A 25,847-nucleotide genomic window follows, 5' to 3' on the forward strand; every position below is an offset into this window, starting at 1 on the left:
GTTTGGGGTACTTGTGTTGTTCTTCAAAGGTTTTTAAGCAAGTGTAGAAGGACGCTGAGTGACTGTGAAGTTGATTATATAAGGAGAAGTTTATATTTGTATTATTAATACTGATAAATACTGTCCACAAATTACGAATGATGGAATCTCACAGGCAGAGAGCTCTTTGTAAGTCGCTGATTAGAAATCTGACACTATTTCCCACTGACGAATGCACAATCACGTCGTGAAAACATGTAGCACACGTTTATAATTTGGCAAAGTATTGGAAAGAAAAACGGAATCCACAGTCATACACACTCCTGTTGCACAGCTGAATGTGTGAACACATCAGTTTCATTGGAAATATTTCTGATGACACCGCAGTGGCATGGATATGTTACAATACATGTTGATACAAGAAAAAAACAGTGCATGGGGAATTGCTTAATAAAATGCAGCCAAACCTGCCGTCAGAGTTGTTCTTTAGCTTCAGTGAAGGTAAATGTTCACCACTTATTTCAGCACACAAAAGCCAAGTCTTGATTTTACAAGAAAGGCTTGGCCGTAAATGTTATCTAAGAGATTCAGCTTGTACCTTTGCACACATTGTTTTTTTAATTGTGAAACATTAATAGCTGCATGATTGAACATTTTGCGGCTCACTTGTTTTTGCAGCAGAACTCCAATAGATGGCAACATAATTACCAAAGTTTCAGTGAGTCTCACAGATCTGCCTCAAGTGATGGAAACACTGAAATAGTCATCTCCATATAAGTTAACTCCTTGATTAAGCTTTTTTTTTCTTTCATTTTCCCAAACAATTAACCAAATGAGGAAGAATATCTGAACCTAGAAAAGAGTGAAAAGCAAAATGAAAAGGCACAAGTAATAAAATGATTATATGGGTTTTGTGTTTGAACTCTTGTTTGTTTTGTTACGAAGATAAAGACCTGCTGAACTCTCATGTAGGTCTATGATGAAGAGAAACATATAATCCAAGAGTAAATCGAAGACTATTTAATTCTTGAGTGGTCATTTGTAAGACTGAGAAGAGTACAAACTACATAAAAGGCTCAAAGAAAAGTGCACATCATTAGTAAGCAACAAAAAAATGACTCTAGCTGTATTTGGAAAATTATGTAACAGGAAATCAAATATTTAATCACATTAATTGCACAAACTGGAAAAGATAAATATCATACAAATACATTATTACCATTTTATGCTGTATTTTCCCAGGAATAGCACACTTTGAGTGTACTGCCAGTAGTTTCAAACCATTTGATGTGAAGGGTTTCCAAGCAAAATCACAGACGGAGAACTAAAAACAAAATACTTGAAGGAGGGATAAATAAAGGCCCTACAGTTTTGGATAGCAAATACGGGATTGCAAGTCAGGAAACTGAGGGGATAATGAGCCCGTTCAATAAGGGTGAAAGTGAAAAACAGGATATGGTTGATCCTATTTGGCTGCACGGATGAATGCCAAGTGTGCACCAGAGCAAATGCAAGATATCTGAGTGCATCGTGCACGCAAGAGTTGTCAGTACCATGAAAGCAAATGTACTTTTGTCAAACATCGTATTTAGTTTCTATGAATTACATCGACTCTGCGAGGAAAAATGGCAACCGATCAACATCAGGCACGCTAGATCAGTGCTGTAGACATTTAGAGAAATAAATGTTTGGTCTTGATTCTAGCCGCTCAACTGGATGACTTATTATTTCCCCGATGACAGGATATGTCTGACTAATATGTGAACTTATGCTATGGGAGTATAAACAGAAAAGGAGATTTGTGCTTCATTCCTTCTCGAGCCTTCAAACCCTCGTCTGTCAGTTGTTTTTACAGTCTTTCCACTTATTCTTTCTTGCTCTCACTATCTGTCTGCTTATATGCCTGAGGAAATCGCTGCTGAAGTTGAATCCATGCTGGAATCCACATGGAAACTTTTCCTGCATGACAGATAAGGAAAAAAATAAACCCTATATTCTGATAATTGAGGGGGGTGATAGGTTGAGGGTTGATTTGTGGGGTTGGTTTGGTTTTGGGGCTTTTTTCTCAGCAATAATCTTACAATCTCACTATGCCAATGAGAATAACAGTCATAATGGTATGCAGCTGCTTTTTAATGGGGCCCTTGCAATTGGAAATTAGACAGTTCATATAAGAAAACCAATCATTTGGCCCTCTACTCCAAAGAGAGGATGCACTGCTCGTCCAATTCCAAGAAATCTACACCACAAACCAATTTCAAAACCTGGGGTTTTGGACGATGCTTCGCTTGAACGATTTATTGGAATAGTTTGAAATTTGTGGAAAATGAGTCATATTTCAATGTATCTTTTAATCCTTGTTATTTCTTAACAATGTTTAATAAAACTTTGTCAGCACATACAAGCAACCAGAAAAATGTAGCTGCCTGGCAGAACTATATTTCCACCACCAACGAGGTTAGGTTTTTGGTAGGATTCTCTCTGTAAACATGATATCTTTAAAAGTTTTGAATGAAAACTAAGTAGGGGTGCAGAGTGGGGTCATGTTAACAATTCATCATAATTTGCCTTATATCCACCAAGGTCTTCAAGGTCAGCTTAATGATTTATCGGTCAAAAAATTGACAAAAAGTCTTAGAAATTAGAAACTATGATTCCCGTGTACTATCAACATATAGAAAGTACCGTATAAGGATTTTAAAAAAAATCATATTACATTTGACCTTTGACCTCTTATTCAAAGTGCGTAGAAGTTTTAATAATGCAGAGTTATTTAAAACTGTTTCTTACTGCTGTTGATTGTACTGAGGGCTTTCTAAATATCTCATTATTTTCATTATTTTATTTTGACTTTGTTATGAACAATACAGTAGCAGGTTATAACTGTTATATTATATAATGTAATATGCTACTCATGTACTATGTCCACATAAATAATAATAAAAAAAAACAATTGTACTCAAAATTATGTGAAGTATTTTAAAATGGGTTTCAACACGGCAAATAACAAAAGACACACATTTTCTGACTGCACCACAAACTCAATATTTAAAAAAAACAAAGAAAATAAATATAAAGAAAATACAATTTACTGTTTCATTTTTGTCACATTGAATTCTTTTTTTAGTATTATCATTGATGTCTTTTTTTTTAATATAGTAATGTGATTTCCTGCACGTATGTAGCAATAGCATCATAACATCAACAGTAATCACTTAGAAATATTTAAATCTTTAGGTACATATATCAGAAAAAAATGAAGGAAGTTTAAAATAATGGCTCTGATGTGATTTTGACTATATTTACAATTAAATTGTGTCTGGCTGAGGATTACCTTCACACATCGCAATGTGACTCTCAGTCTGCTTTTGACTCTCCTGATGGTTTTGCCAGGAAATGAGGTAAGATTTCTGAGGAAATTAGGTGTTTATGTTCAGATTTCAACTAAAGCTAATATTTATCAACACCCTAAAGTATAACAGGCCTGTGTTGTGGGCATGGGAGTGCGTGTGTAGTGGTACCCGCTTCATAAAGTCACATAATAATTAGTCACTCAAGAATACGTAGCAACACTAGTGGCAACAACCCAGACCAGCTGAGTCTCAGTTGTAATGGGAACCAGCCGACAGCCGTTTATATTTTCATTTTCCTTCCTCATTTTTAAAGCCTCGAGTTTTTCCATAAGGTAGTCATTTCCAAGGCTGACGTGAAACCAGACACCCATGAGTACTCATGGTAACGGTCCAGAAACAACATAAGGCTGGGCCCAACATCCTTTCACCTTCCCCAATCCCCCCATACCGTCTTGTGAGACTGCTCCTGAGAAGGTAAACACCCTTTCACTGCGTCAGAAATGAGATTTCTTTCTGCTGCGATGGCAGTTCCTTCAACTGGCTTTCTTTCTTTCTCCCCCTTGTACTTCTCCTCCCCTCCCTCCCTGTGCTGCCACATCTGGAACCCAGCTCCTCATTTATTTATGTGGTCTGTTGTGTTTCTCTTTTTTTTTTCCAAGAGCCTTATTTTAAAGTCCTTTACCTTGTCTTGTTGGCAGTTTCTCTATATCTGATGAGGTCTACAATTACATCCCACCATAACTGGTCACTCTGCAATTACATGCTCCACCACAGAATCCCCCCCACCTCCTCTCTCTGAAAAGCACCACTGCTCATATGGCAGACCAAAATAGACTAGTTTCATGTCTGTTTGGATGGCAGCCCAGCTGAAACTATGCTCAGCTGCTTGACTGACAGTGGGATGTGGGTTTGTTCTCCTCAAGAAAAACCTTTAAGGCCAGTCACGTTTACACTCTGAGCAGTCTTACTGCAGCAGGCTTCAGAGGTGGTTGGTCCAGCTGGGCTCCGAGAAGGAAGACAGAGACTAAGTCAGCGTGAATGAAAGTGAAGACACACAGAGAGAGTGTGCTGAGAAGTACTACGAGCTGTAACTATGAACCCGACTGGACACGCTTAAAGCTTTCAGTTGCTGACAAAGAGAATGGGTAAGTTTTGCAAAGAGTTCAGTCTGATCTCAAATTCTGGGAATAGTGAAACGCTTCTGTCAAGGAACTTTGGGAAACTTTAGCTTGCATGACTTAGCTGTGAAGCATTCAAATACAAAACTTAAAAGAGAATGCAGGGCATCTGTGGCAGATCATCTGGTTTTTTCCAAGCGCTCACAGACTTTTCCAGTTGGCGATGCTGTTGCCGTGTTGAGTAAGGTGCAGCTGGAAACTCATTAGGGATGTGAATTATTTAAATCTCATAAGCACAGGAGACGTGAAAAGCAACCAAGCTCAAAGTGTCAGATAGGAAAAGGACACAAAATTAAGTTCGGATCTCTAGAAGTCCTACAAAAGTGTAAATACTTTTGAATATGGTTATTAATGATCAATACATAATACTCACAAGTCGTCAGCATATGCGCTTCCTGCTGTAGGTTTTTCATTACCTTGGAACTTAAAATGAATGTTATTGGAATTTTGGTAAGTCCAGTGTTTGCTCCCCTTTTGCTCTGTTTTTGGTCTCTACCAAGCTGATAGCTTTAGCTGCTAAATTCTGCACTATTTTCTTCAGTTTTAACATCATATTATTTTATAGTGCTACTTAGTCATAAAAAGAATCTACAGGATAGAACTTTTTTGCTGAATCAGCCTTCATACATGCGCTACAAAATGAATCATCAACATAACCAAAGAAAAACTCCTCTCTTTCAAATAACAGTTAAAACCATCATCATAGCTGACTGACTCGTACACTTTACCCCGTCTTCTAAATGCTTTTGTTATAATCGAATTAAGTATGAATGGTCCTTTTGGGATACAGCAAAGTTTTCTCAGATGCGAGGTATTCTGCGCGTTTGTGTTTGAGTCACATTGGAGTTGAACTCCACCGTGTTCAACTCCAACTTTCTGCTATAACTGTTTAGAATAGGCTGACCTGGTTCGTGTGGGAATGATGGAAGCTCAGACTCTGCAAAACAACAAAGATTACAATGAGGCCGGTGGTAATGATGAGGACACATGCCTTTACTACAGGCTTCTGTCTGTTTGTGATGTGGTTGTGAGCAATGTGTGTATGCATGACAAAGGCAATTAGTGACTACATGAGAGATGTGTCATGTTTTTTCATATGAACCCTGAGAGTTTATAGGCGCTACCACGCTGGTCTGTTCACCATATCCATTTTAGGAGATGTTACCTGTGTTCTCAGTAGAAATGTATGAGTAGAAAAAAAGACCACTGACCAGCAATATTCAATCTGAATCAGAAGCATTTCATGTCCAAGCAAATCCCTGTGTAATTATGTGCAAAACAACAGCACACAAGACCTAACGGTGAATCTCTGTAGATTCAATACATTATGATAATGCAGTGTTGTAATGGTGCACTCTTAATTTATGCTCCAAGCAAACGATAAACACCCAGTTTTATAAACCATGACACAAGTTGACTATTCAGCTTAAAATAGGCCAGCAGTATTTGTGGATGATGATCGAACCTAAGCTGTTTGTCATTGGAGAGTAAACATTAATATGAAGTCAAAGCTGAGGTGCAGATTTTTTAATAAGTTCTTATCCACAGACTATAGACTGAGACAGCTACATGATTATTCATTTTAAAGAATGATTTCAGCTTCCGTAATGTAGGCTATAACCCAATGTGTTCATTAGGACTGTCACGATGTTAAAGATCAATGTCAAGCATTAAGAAAAAGTACTGAAAAACTATAAACTCATATTTAAATTTAACAGAATGAAAGACGTTCTCATCAGGTTATAGCCTGATGAACATACTAAGCACGTGTTTTTTTTAGCTAATGTTTATGACTAGCTTGGCTCCCACCTCATTTTCATTGCTAAGCTTAAGTGTGTTGATACTAATAAGTACTCTACTGCAGTGCACAAGTACCTAAATGAAAAAAGTCCAAAAGTTGGTTGCCTACAATCTGTAATTGTAACAGAAAGGAAGAGATTGCTCATCAGTTTTCAGAAACATGGCGATGCCAGGTCTCGCTAGCTAGCTAGTAGCATCATTCCCCCCATGTTGAATTAAATAAGTGCATGGTGTACACTGTGTACTTAAAGTATCTAAATACAAGTAGACAAAATGAGACAATGTGCAACAATTCTTTCCTGTGGTTTGGGCCTCATAAATTCTCTTACTGGAGATGAATTTAATTACATTAATTTAAGTTGACTGCCATTTTTACATTTAAAATTTATCTATTCGGAGAGGCTGCAGTCTAAACAGAGCTCAGACCTTCCTCTTCCTCATTTTATATTTAAGCAGAACATTATCAAACGTTTATTCTCAGATGACAGGTTACGACTGCTGTTTCCCTTAATATCTGTTTAGCACTTCTTCTAATAATACAGTACATGGTTGCTTAGGGATAAATCTGCCATGATTCTCCTCTTGCCTGTCTGATGAACAGCTTAGGAGGGCGTGTTGTGGTCAGCATGAACCGCACATGCAGGTGTGGCCCTCACTGTGCTGCCACGCTGTTTAATTAGGTTTTCGGGTGTGGAATATCAGGGTTTCCGCTGTAAAAAATGTCGTCTCTCCACAGTCTCACCCCCACACATTGTCCTGTCACATTAAAAGAGTGCCAGTCTAGATGAACAGTTACTGTCACTGAGGGTGTGGCTGCTACTAAATCTGGAAACATGAAGCTGCACTTGACTCCACGGAAGTCTGGCTTTTGAGAGCTCATTGCCAAAGCATTATGCAGTCAGAACCGTGTCTGTGATGCTGAAGTGGTTTTTTATACTGAACATGAGAACTTCTTTCATCTATCAAAAACTGTCAAACCCTTTCAGTATATTTGCTCCTATAATTAAAGGCTCCTTAAAGTTGCTGACAACCAAGTCATTCTCTTTCAAGACTATATTACATGCCTGAAAGTGGACTTGGTCCAGTCATTCTCTACGATCAGCTTCTTTCTTCTGGATAAACTAGTTTCTTTCTTTGTAATTTATTTCCATTTTCCAGACCCTCATTCATGCTTCTGTGTGGCCTTGCTGGAGTCAAGAACCGGTCATTTTTGTTCTCCTCCCACTAGTCTGGTGCTTCCCCAGAAGCTATTTCTCATAGAGCCAGGACTGCTTTCTCACTCATGATTCAGGAGCCCAGGGAATTGCTTAGTACAATTCATTGGTTGCAACAGTCTTATATTTTTTGGCTCATATTTTTAATTCATTCATACTGTTCTTCGGTAAATAGGAAAACATAATGAACCGTCTATTAGAGAGCATCTGGATGGCTAATGCTTGTTGTCATAAGAGATGCTGTTATAAAACTCACATTTTAATGCATATTTTGCAGAAGCTATGGCTCACACTATTAGGGAATAGAGTTATTGGGAATTACTACAATTTTTTGCTGATATTTATGAAAATAAAGGGAACAAAGGAGGAAAGCAGGAAGAATTATGACAATACTGCATTTTGCAGAAGACTATAACTTTGTGGGAAAAAAAGGTTGATGTCTCTGGAGCAGCTGGGTGACAGCTGCAGGCGGCAGGAGCAGAAGGAAGAATATAAGCTCCAGGAATGGGGTGGAAGGTGGAGATATGAAGATATTTCTCATATTAGATTGTCTCAAGCTAAGCTAAATTACTGAAACATAATGTATAAATCAAACATGACAGAGCGACTACTTTGTTCAGAGTCACCGTTCGACCATGGAGAAAGAAAGATATATGTAAACTGTGATAATTGCAGTACTACATTTCTGGCAACATGGATAATGTGGTATATGCTGCCTTCCAGTTACCTTGAAGTTGGATGTTGGAACTCGGGAGGGACAACAATAGTGAGTTCCGGTAGTAAAGTTGGAAAAGCATGAAAAAGAGGATTTGCTTTGCTTCTTAGCTAGGTAGAGCCATTCATACATCACTAGCAAAACAGACTGTTCTGACTTAATCCGGGATGCACTGTCTTCATGCAATGTGTTCACTTGTCCTTTTTATTGCCAAGGAGCTCCTTTTGTGTCTATCTGAGCTTGATCAATGAAAACTGTTAAAAAAAGTAGAAAGAAAGAAATTCTCTGCAAAACTTCTTTATTTAATTTAAACACAGAATTCACTTCTTGAGATTATAAATATTTTGCACATTTTATGCACTAAAATGTGCAAAATATGTATGAATGTGCAATTGTAACAATTTTGAACCCACACCATTTTTACTGACTTCGTGCTGTTGAAAATCCACATGTGGCACATGTACCTCTTTGACGCTGCTTTATTGTGGGTAATGCTAACTGTTGACACATCACTGCAACAATGTTCATGACTCAGTGGAGACCCTCTCTTCAAAGTATGGACTCAATTAGAAGAGTGCAGGTATAAATTTTTGTGTAGGTGGGCCCAATATGGCAGACACATGGGGGCCCAAGACTGAAAGATAAATCAATATGAGACTGGTTGAATTAGAGCATCAGTTTGAAGCTTCCCTTGAGTTAACCTCTTTTTCTTTGCTCTGTCCATTTTTTTCCCCTCATCTCCATCTACTAATTGGAGGAAGGTCATGGCTTGCTGAGCTTTAGGCTGCTTTTTCTGTCTTTAGTTCAATTGACATGTGCTAAATCTGCTCTCTGGCCCACTGTTTTGGTCCACTGGGGAGATCATGAAAGGAAGTGGAGGCTTCAGTACATCTGTTTGTTGTAGGATTCACAAAGGTTACCGCTCACTCCTCTTTGTGAACAAGCCTTGGTGGTGTTTGGGAAAACCTTGGGGAGTCTTGACAGCTTGCTACTCCTTCGGTCTAGCGGTGTCATTTTCTGTTTAGATAACCCCTGCACCCACTCTGCTTTTGTCAGCTTGTGGCTTGCATTGATTTATACAACGGAGACAGAAACTCAGCAGCTTTCAGATTTGAATTTTGAAATAAAAGCCATTATTATGTCCAAAATGTTTGCGCTGACTGCACTGATCTTATACCCATTTCAAAATCAAGTATCTCATACCCACAACTGAATCAGTGGTTAAGAAAATTGACTAACGTTAGTTTGGGATCTTTCATAATCCCCACAAACCCTTTTTCTTTTATGTTCCTTTTAATTTGAACTTTTAAAAATAAATGAAAAAATGAAAAAAAGAAAGAAAAAAGAGGGTGAGGTTAAATGTCCACAAGAATTCTACCAGCGGTGGTGTTACACCTTTCTAAATGATGCATATCTCATTTTAAAATCACACTTTTTTATAGCATGAGAATACTTTTATATCTTAAATGAGAGTTAGCTCTAACTGTTTTTCAGCTCTAATTACGCAGAAAACTCTGCTGCGTGTTTACTTTTCATGCCCAAAGTGCAAAAAACAGCACTGAAATGTCTTTTAGAGGTGCCACATGTGTGCACGGTGGGTACACATGGAGCTTTTCCTGCATACCTTGAGATTTTTGCAGCCGATATTTACTTATCAACATGACCACTTGTGTCGTTCACTCTGCACTTTTAATGCAGTGGTGGAATAACCGTTAGAGGAAAAACAGTCTTGAAAAGTTCCACCCTACCCTGAAGTGGTTCTTGTGTTCCCTTGCTTAGGTCTGGGCAGCAGACCTATCCTCCACCCGGGATTCCTAGTCTTCTCTTCCTTTCTCCCTAAACCCACACATGGACCCAGCCCACCTAATTTACTCCCACCTCCTAATGTCAAACAGCTGTAGCCTTGAGTAGCATGGAATTACTGCTATTGCAGCCCTACTCCCATTCATGTGTCCATTCTTTTTCTCAGCCATTTTGCGTGTGGTCCCTAATATCACATCACTCGCATGCCCAAATACGGTGTGTAACTCAGCTTTCCTTTCATTGGTTTATTTATGGTCTGGGCACTGGATACATAGGGCATGGATTTACATTGCAGGTGGCTGTGGGTGGAGATAGCTGAGCTGACAGGTGATGATAAATTCTTCATACAGTGCGCTTCACTCATACCTTCTTGCAGCCGCGTGGTCTCCCTGACATGTAATGCAAAGTCATAACTGGTCCAATGCCATTTCCACGGCACTCCATCTAGCTGAAGGAGCTGTGTGACATAACTGCCATGAGGTCACTGTGTTTGTGATTGATAGCAGGAGACTGGGAAATGATGCTGAGGCTTGAAAGCTCTTGCTGTGGTTGGGAATCTGCTTCAAAGGAATGTTTTGGCCACATGTCAGAAGTCAAACGTGGCAGCTGATTTTCAGGGATTTTGTTGGTCTTAAAATCTGTAGCTTGATGCACCTGTATATTTTTTTTCTTTAAACTGCTACACCCCCATGGTAACTTGTTCACTTATTATTTTATAGAGTTTTCTCCTTCGGCTTGTTGCTTTACTGAGATCTCGTGCTGAGTCTGAGTGGCTCCACAAAGGCAGCTGAGAGTTCAGTGAACCCTCACGGTTCCACATGCACACTCTGCTCTTTGAGTTGCTGTGTTGATGTTCTGCACATAGTTAATCAGGAAGCGATGGATGGTTCAGGATTATTAGGCAAAAAATCACCAGGTTATGTTCAATGTCACTTTTGTATGCCAGACGCTAACATTAAGAGCTTCTTCTTTCACAAATATCTGCTTGTGTAAAAAGCGTATGGTAAAGATATTAGATCACATAGATAGATAGATAGATAGATAGATAGATAGATAGATAGATAGATAGATAGATAGATAGATAGATAGATAGATACTTTATACTTGTTTTACAGCAGCAGGACAAAGAATAAAAATAGTACAATCTACAATAAATAAACAACAAAGTTCAAGTAAAAGTGATTCTGTTGGCATCTCTGGCACTGATGATCTGTCTCTGGAAGTAGTGGAAAGAATGAAACGTCTTCCCATGAATGCTGACAACATGCTTGAGGAGGTCTATGAGAATGGAATTACTGGCACTGTCTCAGGCAGCAAAGAGCTGAAAGTAGGAATTTTCCATAATTTAAATACAATTCACTCTCATGATAGCAGACTCTGTGTTACAGTGCCATGGTTCCTAATCCTGATGATAATTTGTTCAGTTAACTGCATAGCTGTGATGGGAGATAACCCGTGAGAGCTGGACATACCACTACTCTGACCTACACACTCTGTATGTAGGAGGTAGTAGATTCTGTAGAACTGCAGCACCCGAGTTGGATGTAATTCTTAAGGAGACTGCGCTGAGTGGAAGCTATGGCAATTTTATGTCATATTACAAGGATTAGGGCTACATATGTACAAGATATGTACATATGTACAGTCAGATGCTAAAGTTCTGAACTTCTCCTTAAAAGACATGTGGATGAATACAGTAAAGTCATAGCAATAGTTAAAGACACACTTAAGAGGAAAGAGGTACATTCAAAGCATATTTGAATAAAATCATAGAATCACTAAGAGTTGTAAAAGTGATTGAAAAAACGTGGTGAAACCCAGAAGGTGTACTCGTTACTACAGGGATTTTCCAAGCCAGTGACAAATAAGAAAGTTATGACCAGGATGTAAAAACTAGCATGTCCTGAGTTGGTGGGCTTGCTGTCTTGCACTGTGTACATCAGATTTATAGATTCGCTGAGTGAGCAGCATAGCACTGATGATGTTAAGGTATGCAGTTCTCCGCAAGTTAATCGAGTTAACTGCTGCCAAGTTTTGTTTTATAAAAACAAAAGGCACATATCTAATGACAATGTGGTTCCATTTGATGTTGCTTTTGGGTTTCAGTTCTGGTTAGGTGTTCTGTGCCCACTTAATCTGGGTTTTCAGGACCCAGCCAGTCTGACCACACTTTTCAAATGGATTCACTTCTGTCTCCTGCCTTTAACCTCAGTGTTTGTCAGTCTTCTTGGCTCTGAGGTGACTCAGCTGATGTTTCACTGGAAAAAAACAGGTTTCCACTTTTGTTTCTTGAAGCAGTCTGCAGCTCTGAATTGGTTTTCCCCTCTCCTTTGCCACAAGAAATGCATCTCAGCCAATCAAAGGTTGTTTCTGAGGTGGGTGTGGTTGGGGTTAAGTCATACATGACAACACCCATCAATCTTGTTATTTTGAACACCACACTGGCCTGTAACTGAGTGATCTTCCAGTTTTCCTTTCTCCTGCTTTTGTCCTTTTTATTTTTTTATTATGCACTAAAACTGAGTAGAGAGGTGTGTAAGTTTCTTTTGTACTTAAACTTATGTTATAGACACGTTTGTGGTCCTTTCTGCGTAAAGTGGTTGCTGCCGAGTGATGACAGACTACTTTGTTAGTAACATGTGTCAGGTTGCTTCGACTGATTATAGTCATATACCCTGCTTTTACCTGACCACGCTGTAAGCCTGTCTTCAATTATCTCAGTGTGACTCTCTATTAGCCATGTGCTGTGTATGTGAGTGTGGTGCCTCTCTACAGGCTTTGCTCATTCATTATTAAGAAGCTCCTGATGTTTGCTGGCCGTCACTGCTCTGGTGTCAGGTACCCACACGATCCTCTTTACTGAACCAGCCTGACTAGGGATCCAGTTCCAGTCTCTGGCCTGTTGGAGCTGCTCCCAGAGCTGCTGAGCTCTACTCTAAAGCCTTTTGTTAGCTCTGGATGTTGCCTTTTCTCCGGCTGATTCCCCCTTGTTATTTCTTCGACTAGCTGTCAATGGAACTGGGAAGCTTAAAATGCATTTGGATATTTCTCTTGGCGTGATCTTGAGGCCATTTCATCTCTCGGGAGGTATGGTGCTGCTGTCATCTTTTTTCCCCTCTGAAAATGAGAATTATGGGTACTTTTATAGCTTACCATAAAGTATCCGACCAAGAAGATGGTGTGTTCACTTTAGCAGACTTGTGGTGAAGCAGTGTAGTTATTTATCCAGCTGAATGTAATCTTTTTGGGAGGCAAATGGCTCCTTTGGTGCCGGAGGATTGGGAAGCTGCTGTGATTACTGCTGCTGTGACGTGTAGGAGCTATCAGTCTCTGTCATCTGTCTACATTTATTAGCATGACATCTAATGGGGTCGCTGTTCTTAGACCACAACTCTGGCTACAGGTCTGCGCAAATGTGCGTGTGCAACTTGACCCCATCTGAATTCTCCATAAGCCACACGGTTGCCTAGAAACATCAGGAGGGCAGCAAGTTTAACTTCCATAATATTATGCCAAAGGAAAGAATGACCTCAGGCCCAAACATACTGTTCCTTTCTTTGGCCTTACAAGGGCATCTTCTCATTTAGTCCAGTCAGAAGTATGTCCTTGGGGAAGGAAGTTTTCATATCTCATACTCATGTATGCAGAGACTCCTGAGGATAATTATGATTTACTACACAAAAAAATTGACCTAATTTCCAGTTAACTTTTTATGGAATGTTTTTACTATATCAATTGCTAACAGTAGCTTTAATGGTAACTGAGGTTTAAGTGGGAAAGAGCCACACTGTTCTCTGCCATTAATACAAAAGGATTTTCCCCCTTCTTTTCTGAATATCCTTTAAGTTTTTTGCTCAACTGATAGTTTCTTGAAAAAGTAAGAAAACTTTTTTTTTTCCGGGTCTGGGTACAGTATGAGTGACGGAAGTACAATGAAGCAAAACTGTGGTTCTCCTGTCAAGCCACGCCATTGAGGGAGAATATCACATGCTATCCAAACTGATCTTGTCTGTAGAAGCTGGTGACAGAAGCTAAACGATATCCCAATCGTTCCTGCTCCAAAACGGATTTTTAAGTTACAAAGACTTGAATGACACACTCTAATACTTTCCAACTGCTGTCAACTTTCTACTACTTGCATTATGCAAAACTATCAGTAGTAGAACTGCAGTTTATATGTCTGCTATGTAAACTTTCTATTGCCTCTAATTCTCCCATCTTTTCTTTACATATCAGTTAGAAAGCATATTCTTAATATACCCAGTTAACTGATGAAAACCTTAAAGATAACTCTTATTGACTTCTCGTCAGCATGTTGTATCAGTAAATCGGCTTGTTTATTCCTGCAGTCATTCGATTAGTTGATTACCTTGATTACCAAATCACAATTCAACTTCAAAACAGTGTCAGTACATCACATCTGAATCATTTGAGTTTTTCTCATTGAAGAAGTATTGAATCAGAAAACTCTCTTTGGCGAGCAGGTTTGTAGCAGAAGTGTTTTTACAGCTCCGTGGCGGCACCTGTTTTACCCACAACCTATCACCCATTTTTCACCATCCCCACCACTTTCTCAACTCTCTTCACTCTTCACACTGAATAGCCACTTTTTGTTATAAAAATATATGGAAAGGGGAACGGTGCTTCCTCTCTGTCCTCCTACACATTTATTTCTGACATCACGGTGTGTCACACTCAAACTTGTGACGCTCATGAAGCCCTGTCACCGTCCCCTGAAACATGTCAGGATGTTGACACTGTTTTTCTATCATTAGCACAGCAACAATAGCTCTGCTGCAGAACGGGGTCTTGTGTCTTTAAAGGCAAATTTCTCTGCTAGCCATCCCACACTGATGCTGTGTGTTGCATGTGTTGTTACATGCCAAGAACACAGTTGTTGAGGATAGTGGAGTTAGATGCGGTAGCTGCTGAAGTTTTCAAACGTGCCTCCCTCAGCGTGAGATTTGGCTGATGCAGAAATCAGTAAAGCCGTTTCATGTTGACAGAGTACGGGGACGACAATGCCTAAAGACGGTGCAGCCTAAAAACCTGCAGCTCTCTTTGAGTTCATAGACCTGTATACAGTTTCTGCTTGTTGTTTATGTTTTATGCACAGCAATAAAAATCTTTTTCAGGAAGAAAAAGCTCTAAGATCCCTCCGTACACTAGCAGCTACTCAAAGTTAGAACAGAGACTAGAGCTAATTGGTAAACATGTCGCTAATCTGTAGCAGTTAGCAGTGTAAGACCTACACATATTCTCATTGTTGGCCGAGAACAAAATGATCAGAAAATTCTGGTAATATCAGATTTATCTCATGGCACATTACTCCCACATTATTGCTAGGAAGTTGCCTCAAGTGACCACTCTTGTTGTGTTTGCAGTTTCCAAAAACTACGGCTTCTAAAGACAAAATGTTTCCACGGTGGAAAATGTAGGATCCACTTTGGTTTGTCATCCATCTCTGTATGTTTCAGAAGAGACATTCCTCTTGGTTCTGGCTGTGAGCTTTTCTTTGAACAGTGCTGAATGGAGGAACAAGGTTTGGCTTTAGGCCAGAATGCTTGCTGAGAAGGTCATTCAGATCTCTTACCCGAAGTTAGCACTGTCAAGGAATGGCTTTAATGCTCATTGTGCTAAACAACTCTCAGGTGTCAGTGGAAGCTTTGTAGTGAATGATGCGGGACGATATCAAAGGGGATAGATTAAAGTTTTATCTACTTGATATTAACGACAGTGGAAACCCTAGTTTATTTTGGTAAGGTAAAACCACATAAGTAAATCAAGTACTCATAAACAGAAAAGCTCTAAAGTTGCTCGTACGACGAATAGATCTTAAAATCTGGCATCCAGTTAACTTTAGAAAAGAGATAAAGTCAATTTTTCTTCTCTTTGTGCAATTCAAATGACACCTCACGTCATAACAAGTCAAACCAAATAAACAAATCCCTACAGAGATGGAACACACACACAAAAAGGTGTGTGTAAGCATACCAGTAGAATCACTCAAGCTTTCACAAAAATAAATCCTTCAAGGTAAAGACCAAAGCTGGACTTTATGGATCACTTATGAGTAGCGTGACCAGGTGTCCCTCTGTATGTGTGACTGAACCGCATTTTTATCCCTTGTCCCACATTTTGACTGGCAAGTGCAAGATGTGCACTTTTTTTTTCAGTTAGTTAATTGTCAGTTACGGCTCAAAGAAAGATGATCTATGAATGTATTCCTACTTAAATCTAACCAGGCAGAGCAACAGCAGAAATAACAGTGACATAAATAAAAATATAGGAGTATATAAAGACTAATAAACACGAAACCATGAGAACAAACTTTCATTTATCACAAGAGAGCTGGAAAAGTTAATTCAAATAATATTACTTTGACCATTAACGTGTTGAATGAAAATTTGGTAATGTGCACAGTTTGGTGTATTTTTATTTTTAAGTTGGATATGAAAAAATTCAGAATTGCTAAGGTTTGCCACGCTGCCCCAGAAGAACATGCTTCACATTTGGATTTTTACAGAATCCACATTTAAAATAGGCTGCTATGTCATGCTAATGTTATCTGTGGAATGCCCTGCATTTAGACTCAGACTGAGATAGCGGACAAGAGGGTTGTGTCTGGAGAGTAAAGTATGCAGTTTCAAAATCTGCTTCATGTAAAAGAAACAATAGTAATACTAATAATCATTATTTATAGAATGCTGTGCAAAACAAATATACAAGTTTTCTTACATACTTTACCCCAAAGAGGACAAACTGGAGGATAATTTGCTATTTATGAGCTGTGAAATCCTGTCAAATTATTTAGACAAGCTTAAATTACTTATTAGATCACGTGGGAAATTCTGGTTTTGTGACTGTTGTGATTCCAGTTTGTATAGATCATTTTCACAGAACAGAGCACAGGAAGTCATGACTGAAGCATTTTCAGCAGACAAACATACAGTTCCAGTTGTGTTAAACAAGCTATTGCTGTTCTCTAGCTCCACAATTGTTCCAAAAAGTTTTACTCTACTCTGTTGGAACAGTTTAAGTCAACTGCAGTCAAATTACTCTGGCATAAATCTCTGTCTGATTAGCTCAAGAGTTTGAGCATGGCATTATCACTACCTGGATAATGAGGTGGGGGGTTTCTTAATGAAGCTTAAACAAATCTTACTGTAAGATTTAAAATATGTGTGAAAAGAAAAAGAAAATACAACAATATACATACACACATTAGTAAATATTTCATTATTGATAGCAAAATAGTGTAATGTAGTTAAACTTTGCAATATACTTGCTAACTCACCAAATGCCTAGTTCACATCAGACATTCTCCGTCACCCTTTATGGATTTCTCTCTGTCTAAAAACAAGGGTCCACTTTAAGCCTGCCCAGTGTGTGTGGGATGGGAATGTTGGGCCCATGGCTGAGCACAGCCAGCTTCCAGTTTGTTCCCACCCAGCCACTCATACAGTACCCATCCTGCTCAGTTTTCTTCTCCACATGACAGCTCTGTGGTGAGACTGTAACCGCTGTCTCCTCCTGTGAACCCAGTCTTCAGCTCAATGATAGGACGTGAGCAGGACGGCATGGCTGACTTGCTGATACAGAGCATGTCCACTGTATTTAAAGACCAGCGTCCAAAAGAAACTCACATATTATATGCTTTCTTCAGTCTGTGAGTTTCCGAGAGCATTGGGAGAAGAAGCCAGAGTGTTTAATCACTGGCAATTTCAAAATAAAGCCAAGCCATAAGGAACAGGCTGCACAATGACGGATCCCTGAAACATCATGGACATTAAATTTGGATTACGCAGCCTGACTCAGTTTGTCCTGAACACAATCACATTGAGTCAAGCTGGTCTTGGCCTCTCAAAATGGTGAGTGGCTTTGCTCGTTTCTTCTGTTTCTCCTCAGAGTTCAGTTTCTTGTATTTGCGTCGAACAGAAATTCATTGTTGTTGGCACAACACCGAAGCTAAACCGCAGTGCTGTGGTATTTTGTTTTCTGCAGAGCAGTTTTTGTATTCATTTAGTGGTTTTACCAAGAATCTGGCAAGAGGCATTCTGCTTTACCACAGTATATTCTAGAAAGACTGGAAATGTATTTTTAGTCAGTGATGTAGAAGTTATAGAGAGCACACAGGGAGAAGTTGGTATACAGTGATATCTTACGCTGCACATATGCTGAGTTCATCTGAGTCAAAAAACGTGTTCATAGCTGTAGTTGTCAAAAATAAACTACACATCATTGCTGTTCTTAAAAGTCATGCAATACGTTACATTACTTTCATGTCAGTCAGTAACATGATCTGAACACGGACACATATCCCTAATCCTAGTGAGGACACACGGATGATATTTCTTTTGACGTTCACGTATGAACACAAAACTGACAACACAAAATAAAGTTGACAACCAACCCAAAGAGACATGAAAGTGATCACCACAGTGACTTAGCTTTAGAAACAAGTACATATAAAGGTTTACAAAGCGCTTTATTTTCTTGACATCAAATGATAAATGTATCTGTATGGCTACTCTTCTCTTCCTCCTAAGCGTTGACATTTTATCGAGTTTCCATGAGAAATGAGGGTAGGAGCTAGTTGTACTGCTTCCAAAAAAAAGCTGTAGCTCACTCCACAAGGCGATTAGCTCTGACTGGATCAATCAGAACTAATAAATGAATATTTTCATCTCATTTTTAGCGTCAGTATATTTCGTTGTCATTTTTGTCGTTGTCCATTAGTTTTTATTTAGTTATCGTTTTATTTTCATCCAAATAAAAGGTAGTTTATAAAAATTACGATGAAAATTATTGGTCATAGAAATTAACACTGCTCTGACTTCTAGTCTGGTGTCCGTATACCCTCAGCTTTAACACCACCTTGGATTCTTTGCTAGTGTGTGTGCTTGTGCAAAGAGCTTAAGTTTTATTTTCCGTCCTGACAGTTTGCACTTTACTATCACGCCTTTTAAAAGTAAAACTGATGTCCATATCCCCACTCCTCAAAGGTTTAACTGGTAACACAAGCAACAAAATAACCTTTAGCTTTATGTACTGTAACACGTTACTTTTATAGGTGAACTTCCGTTTTATAGGTTACTCAGAAAATAGCTCAGGTACTAAGATTTATTTTGCAAAATCCATTAACTGTAGTTTGTAGCTAGATCAGCAACTATCAAACACTTACATTACATTGGTCTAGACAAATGGGAGGAACCAGTACTGACTTTGAAACTCAGCTTGCAAGTCTTTACACTTTGGAAAATTACTTTTGCCCCTTTTAAGCCTTTTTCCCAAGCTTTGTCAACTGGTTTTATATTCACAAACAGAATTAATAACGGCTCCAGTGTGCCAGTAACAAAGAATCAAGATTGCTCTCGCTAGTACAGATTTGGCATGACATTAACTTGAAACAGATACAGGACTGGAAAACTGCAAGTGACAGAAACATGCACACAAGCACAAACCACATTTAAAAGTCCTCTAAATTCCCACACATGCAAAGAATAAATACGAATGCTGCAGTAAATCTGAAAGGCACACCCTAGTGAATTCTCTTACACGCACAAGTCACTAAGTGGTTGTTATTTTACCCGGCATGTGACATGAGGCTGAGACAGAGTTGTCCTTTGTTTGGCTTACCTAAAACTGCAGCTGAATGGGGAAACTCGTTGGGCACTCAGGTTTCAGCTCAGACATGAAAAGAAATGTCCACCCCAGCAAGAAAATTAGCCAGGATACAGTCAAACCTGACCATCTGCTCACAGAACTCAAGTTTCTGTAGCACTTGCAGCATCTGTGCACTTGGGCATACTTAACCCACAGAAATATAAATCTTATTTATTTTATTTTCAAAAAAGACATGTAACAAAGATAAATTTGTTGTAAATACAAAATGCAGTTTTTAAATAATTATTTTTATTTATTAAGGGGAAAAGGCTATGCAACCTGACCTGCCGCTATGTGAAAAAGTAATTATTCCCTTTGTAAATCATGAATTAATTGTGACTAAACACATTTTTTGGAAACCTGAGTTCAATTTTAATAGCTACATCCAGGCCTGATTACTGCCAGACCTGTTCAATAAAGAAATAGCCTAAAGAGAGCGTGTTTGACAAAGTGAAGTAGGTTAAAAGATCTGATTTAAACTCAAGAACAAATAAGAAACAAAGTCACCAACATCTGTCAGTCCAGAAAAGCCATTTTATACCTTTAGCGAACCACAGTGAGAGCCATTATCCACAAATGGAGAAAACCTGGAGAGACTTCCAGGAGTTCATAAAAGAACCCAGGACAAAATCTAAAGAACTTCAGGTCTAACTTACCTCAGTTATAGTCAGTGTTCATAAAATGAAAAATAAGAAAGAGGAAAAAATGTGATCCATGAGAGAGTTCCAAAGTAAAACGCACTGCTGACAACAAAGAACACAGAGGCTTGATGATCGCCAAAACTAGACAGTCCACGGAAAGTTTTATTGATCCCATTTAGATTAGTCCACATCTCATCGCTCTCAGTCCACCTTTTGGAATGTCTGAGTCCTGTAAAATTAACACAGCATTTCATCAAAACAACATCAGACCAAAAGTCAAACATGGTGGTGTTGGTGTGATGGTCGGGAACTGCTTTGCTTTGGAATCCAAAACACACCAGCAACTTCACCGCTGAATAGCTCAGACAAACACAAAAAAAACAATTAATCATGAAATCATCATTTAAAAGCGGCATATTATATCTATTCAGGTTATCTTTCTCTAACATTCAAATTTGTTTGATGACAAATAAACAAAAAGAAAGGAGCCAATGGGTTTTTTTCACCGGACTGTAAATTTCTAGCATTTATTACAAGATTATGTAAATTAACAGGGAACTGCTAATAACAAAATGACATCAGTCCACAAGGCTGAAAGGGAGATTGTCTAAAAACAGCCAGTGGGCACTCACAGCAGACAGCAATCACTTTCAGTGCAATGGTCCTTAACACAGCACTTAGCGGCACACTCCAATTGCTCAGGACAATTGCTTGATTGGACAACTCATCTCCATTTGTAGGGTAATCCACTGAAGAGCACTGGAACAAGCCGCAAGCACATGTAATGGAATCTGCTGGAACTGTGACTTAATGGCTATGACCCTGTGCTCAATTATAGGGTCAATAAAATTCATCTACACCTCTATTGTAATAGCCTAACGGTTCAATTATATCAGCACTCATTCTATGATATTCTATTCTACTTTCATGACTCACTGCACCAAGTGTAATAGATGTGGGCTTTTCCCCAGCACAGGGTGCTTACTGTCAGTAGATTTCCATGGTCCTGGCACAGTATTGGTATAATTTCTGATTCACTGTGATGCTTTCTCTGAAAATGGCCCTAGAGGAGCCATGCCAAGACTGCAGTTAAAAGACTCCCCACCCCAACCCTCCTACCACTTTCCCCCCTCTCCTGCATCTTACTCTTTGTAGGTTTTTTTTCCTCCAGTTTTGCTTTGTGTCTGTATTACAAGTCTATCCCTCCACCCATTCATCCGTCTGCCTATCTCTTTATCTCAGTCGCTGACTCGGTTACTGACACCCAAAAAAGAAAAAGTACTCAACGGTAATCAAATATTTCTCCGTTTTCGAAGCAACTGAAGCAAACAGTCAAACGGAGTTGGTGACCCCGTTAATGTGCAGCCACTCGATCTTCAAACCCGACTAAAAGCAGCAGATATTCTGTAATCATGGCAGTGCAGCACTCATGAAGCAAGTCGACGTGGGATCCAATAAGCGACGCTTCACGTGCATCGTACATCCCTCTAGCCTCAATTACTTTATTGTAAGCGTATGTCTATCGATCCCGTCGCTCTCTGTAAGCATTTAATAAAAGGCAGAGCAAAACAGTTGAAATCTGCTCCACAACTCACAACATGGGGTAGTTGTGTATTTGTGTGCGTGAGAGAGAGCTCGTCTCACATTGTAACTACCTGCTAATTATATCCCCGCAGTAAACACGAAATTTGTAACCACACAACTGCAGGATATCATTAACTAAAAGGATTAGAGTGTGGTTCAGGCGGGAGGGCATCTGTGGCTTCTCCCGATTGAAAATGGACTAATCTAAATGGGATACATCAATAAAACAGCAGAATAAAGTTCCGGGCACTTAAGCCCTCTTGCTTGGGCTCAAAGAAGGGAAGAGAGTCACTGGCTGGCAGCCAGCCAACAGATTAGAAGATAAGAAATATTATTCCATGGCACACCATCAGCTTGAAGCTATTTAAAACAGTGAGGTTTATTGATAATTGAATTACTTAGGGAGGGGGACAAGAATAGAAAGCTTAGAGGTAGATCAATAAGGAGATACTGTAGTGGATGACAGTGCGGTGGTCAGCAGTACAGCTAGGGGGATGCAACGTGTGTCATCATGTGATAGCATATTTACAGTGTGTATGTTGAATGGTGCTGTGCAGTGGTGCAAAGGAAGTTTCCATTTCCAGCGCGACATTTAATGAAATTTGATATTCAACTTGATGGTATGACATATTCAGTATTGGGAGGGTTACTTTTAAAATGTATTCCACTACAGATTACAGAATAAATGCCCCAAAATGTAGTTTGTAACGTATTCCGTTAAGTTACTCAATGTGAGTAACGTATTCTGAGTACTTTGGATTACTTAATATATCGTAATGCTTTTTACAACTACATGAATGTACTATTGCTGTGTGAATTATTACTATTACTGAAGGCTACTCGCCACCGAGCTAACATTGTTAGCTGGCGTTAGCTGAGGTTAGTTCATAGGCTGCTTTCAGAACTGCACGTGATCATTTGCAGCTAGCAGGTTGTTAATGCTATCCATCAAGCCTAACAGTCTGCAGCCTATTAAATAACCTCAGCTAACGCCAGCTAACAATGTTAGCTCAGTGGCGACTAGCCTTCATTGATAGTCATAAATCACACAGCAATAGTACATCGAAGATAATGAAGTGGCACATAAGGTAGCTACCACAAGTAAAACAAGGTAGTTGCAGTAGGCTAACGTTAGTTTTTAAAAAGAACTTACTTCCAGATGGTTCTTTAGGTTAAAGTCTTTTGGAGTCTGTTTTGCTGGCAAACAGAGTTTGCATTGCACGGTCAGATTTCTCCCATCCCTTTCTTCTTTAAATGTGAAGTGGTGTCGAAATTTCCAAGTAAGAAATGCATTCCTGGCCTCAGGTCCATTGTGTAACTGACGCCACCAACATTAATAGGTCACTTACATTAGAGCGTCTTATTGCATGTTTTGTTTGGGTTTCCGGCAATGCATGGAATTACCAAAATTAGAGAGGGCATAGCCTCACATATGAAACAGGAAAAGACCACCATGTAATCCATTTATTTCAACAAAGTAACTGTATTCTAATTATCACCTTTTTAAATGGTAACTGTAACGGAATACAGTTACTTATATTTTGTACTTTAAATACATAATGCCGGTACATGTATTCCGTTACTCCCCAACACGGGACATATTGATAAAGGTAGACGTCCAAATTCGTATTCATTCATGTCTTGGTGTTTACGGTGCACATGCTGTATTTCAGGTGCTGAGCTGAAGTAAGATGGCCTCAGGCAGGATGGCAAGTCCTCAGAGCAGCTCCAGACAGAGCAGCTCGCTCTCTTCATCTCCAATGAGGCAAGTAACAACCCAGTGTGCACACTCTGGGTCTGTACCTCATGTTTAACAAGTAATGTTCTCATGTGTGCTAACAACAGGTCTGGTCGTTGAAAGCACAGATACACTTGGTTTATGCAGGTTAGGCTCTGATGTTTGGACTTTGAACAAAGGTTACAATGACACCAGTAATATACCCAGTCCATGTGTCACTTCTTTGCCTTAATAAGAATAAAAAATACACTCATTAATATTAGCTGTGATTCCTTGGGTGGTTTTTACTTTTTCTTCCAATTTACTGCTGAAAGTAAAAAATAAAATGCGGAAAAATGTGAATATTAGGAAAATACGTTGTAAGAAAGACTTTTTTTTTGTTATGCTTTTTTGTTTTTGTTATTGCTACTTAAAAATACATCTCTTTACCTGACCAAATGTTCAATGAATAATAATATTAATAACACGGTTTGTAGGCTACACCACCAAACATATGAACATATCTTTCAAATGACTGATTATACAAGACAGTGAATGTTAGATGAGAAGCAGAAATGACCTCAGTGTTCAATGCAGGCCTTGAATTCTGTGTGTTATCTGGACCAGCTGTTTAAAGATCATTGGAGAAAAAAGTCAAATTAAAAGAGGTTTGACAATGTGATAGTTCCACTAGACAATTTCCAGAGATCAGAGAGAACAATTTCCCAAACATATGGTTTGTTATTAGCAGTAGTTTATAGTCTCTCAGCACTACTCATGTTAATATTACGGCCACCGGTGAAGATGTGGAGAGTACTGTTCACCTTCATGCACAAAATCACAGCTAAACACCAACCTGATAGCAAGAAACTACCCTCCTGTTTCATCTGCAAATGGAACCTCCAAAAAAGCAGAATACTTTGGCCCCTTATCTTCTGCAGGTAATGCAGTGTAATGGTGGTGGTGTGAGAGATGTGTGCCACCTCTCATGGAAGCAGGGATTAAGGTTTGCAGTAGTGACAGGGTGCAGTTGTGTCATTAGTCATTCCCAGTAGATGAATGTATGAGGAGCTGTTTGGTGACATTATTATTATTTTATTATTATTATTGTTGTTGTTGTTGTTGTTGTTGTTGTTATATCAGACCCCTGAGTTGCTGAACTAATCCTTCATATCTGCCTTAGGATATATCTTCCACTTGATGTTTGATCATACTAGTATTTGCACCTCAGTGAAGATCCTAGATCAATATATTTGAGGTACTCAATTACAGGTAGTGCAAAGGTCAAAAACCTTCCCAACAATGCAGTCCCATGTCTGGATGGGTTCAGAGTTCCTGCCCACCCATAATACTGAGGCTACATGAAAAATGAACTTTACAAACTTTACTGATAAACACATAAAGCCAGAGCTCAAAATCTAAAATCCTGAACAATCTGTAGGACACATGTGGCCAAGATGCTAAAAGAGACGTCCACATGTAACAAGCAGTGACAAACTGAGCTGACATGGAGCACAAACCCACTAGCTGTTCTCAACTGATCACTTCTCACTGTTGAGACACCAACAACACAGAGTTCAGCTGGAGATCTGGTCTTTTTAAATGTAAAATTGGCAACTGTCAGTTTATTTAGCTTCTTCTCTTCTCTTTTCACATGTTTTAACTGAACTCCAAAGAAAACTCAAGGTTTTCAAACCTTTACAAAACTCTAAGTAAACTGCTGTTCTTGACTTCCAAAAACCCCCACCACTTTTTGGTCACAAATGCAAATCAGCTCTTATCACACACAGTTTTGTCTCACAGTCGACTGACAGTCACACATGCTGATCCTTCTTTCTTTTAACAATTACAAAAGCCGCTTTGTCAGCATCTGTGGTTTAGAATATTTCAGTCACTGAAAATAAATTTGAATATATATCTTCTGACAGTTTGGTGTTTACTAATGTTCGCAAAGCGTCTCAGAAGATGCGCAGTGAATGCACTTGGATATCAAATCAGGGGAACTCACACGCCATAGGCACACACACACACACACGCACATAAATAAAGGACAAAACGGTCTCGTACTTATCTCTGTCTGTGTCTCATGTACACACTCAAATATAAATTGGATTTGTGCTGCGCACGGTGCACTAACAGTCAGTAAATCAGCTGATGAAACGAGCCAAGTGGCTGAACTGCATTAAAATAAATTGCA

At 39.1% G+C, this 25,847-nt stretch overlaps 1 protein-coding gene across 4 annotated transcripts in view; it reads left to right on the plus strand.

Annotated features, from left to right (window-relative positions):
• Nucleotides 1-4,214: 4,214 nt before the first annotated feature.
• insc (INSC spindle orientation adaptor protein) overlaps nt 4,215-25,847 on the plus strand; it is a 57,567-nt gene continuing 35,934 nt past the window's right edge. Inside the window, exons 1-2 of one of the 4 annotated variants that reach the window (XM_005459956.4) lie at nt 4,215-4,477; nt 23,607-23,698. In XM_005459956.4, coding sequence (XP_005460013.1) covers nt 23,625-23,698 — 74 coding nt within the window. In that variant the 5' untranslated portion in view covers nt 4,215-4,477; nt 23,607-23,624. Of the gene's footprint in view, nt 4,478-12,850; nt 13,130-17,496; nt 17,914-22,199; nt 22,554-23,606; nt 23,699-25,847 lie in introns of those variants that run through there. The other 3 variants (XM_025909156.1, XM_013264207.3, XM_013264209.3) reach the window with 3 other exon arrangements.

Source organism: Oreochromis niloticus, linkage group LG7, assembly GCF_001858045.2.
Source record: "Oreochromis niloticus isolate F11D_XX linkage group LG7, O_niloticus_UMD_NMBU, whole genome shotgun sequence".
In the NCBI taxonomy this organism is placed as follows: domain Eukaryota; kingdom Metazoa; phylum Chordata; class Actinopteri; order Cichliformes; family Cichlidae; genus Oreochromis; species Oreochromis niloticus.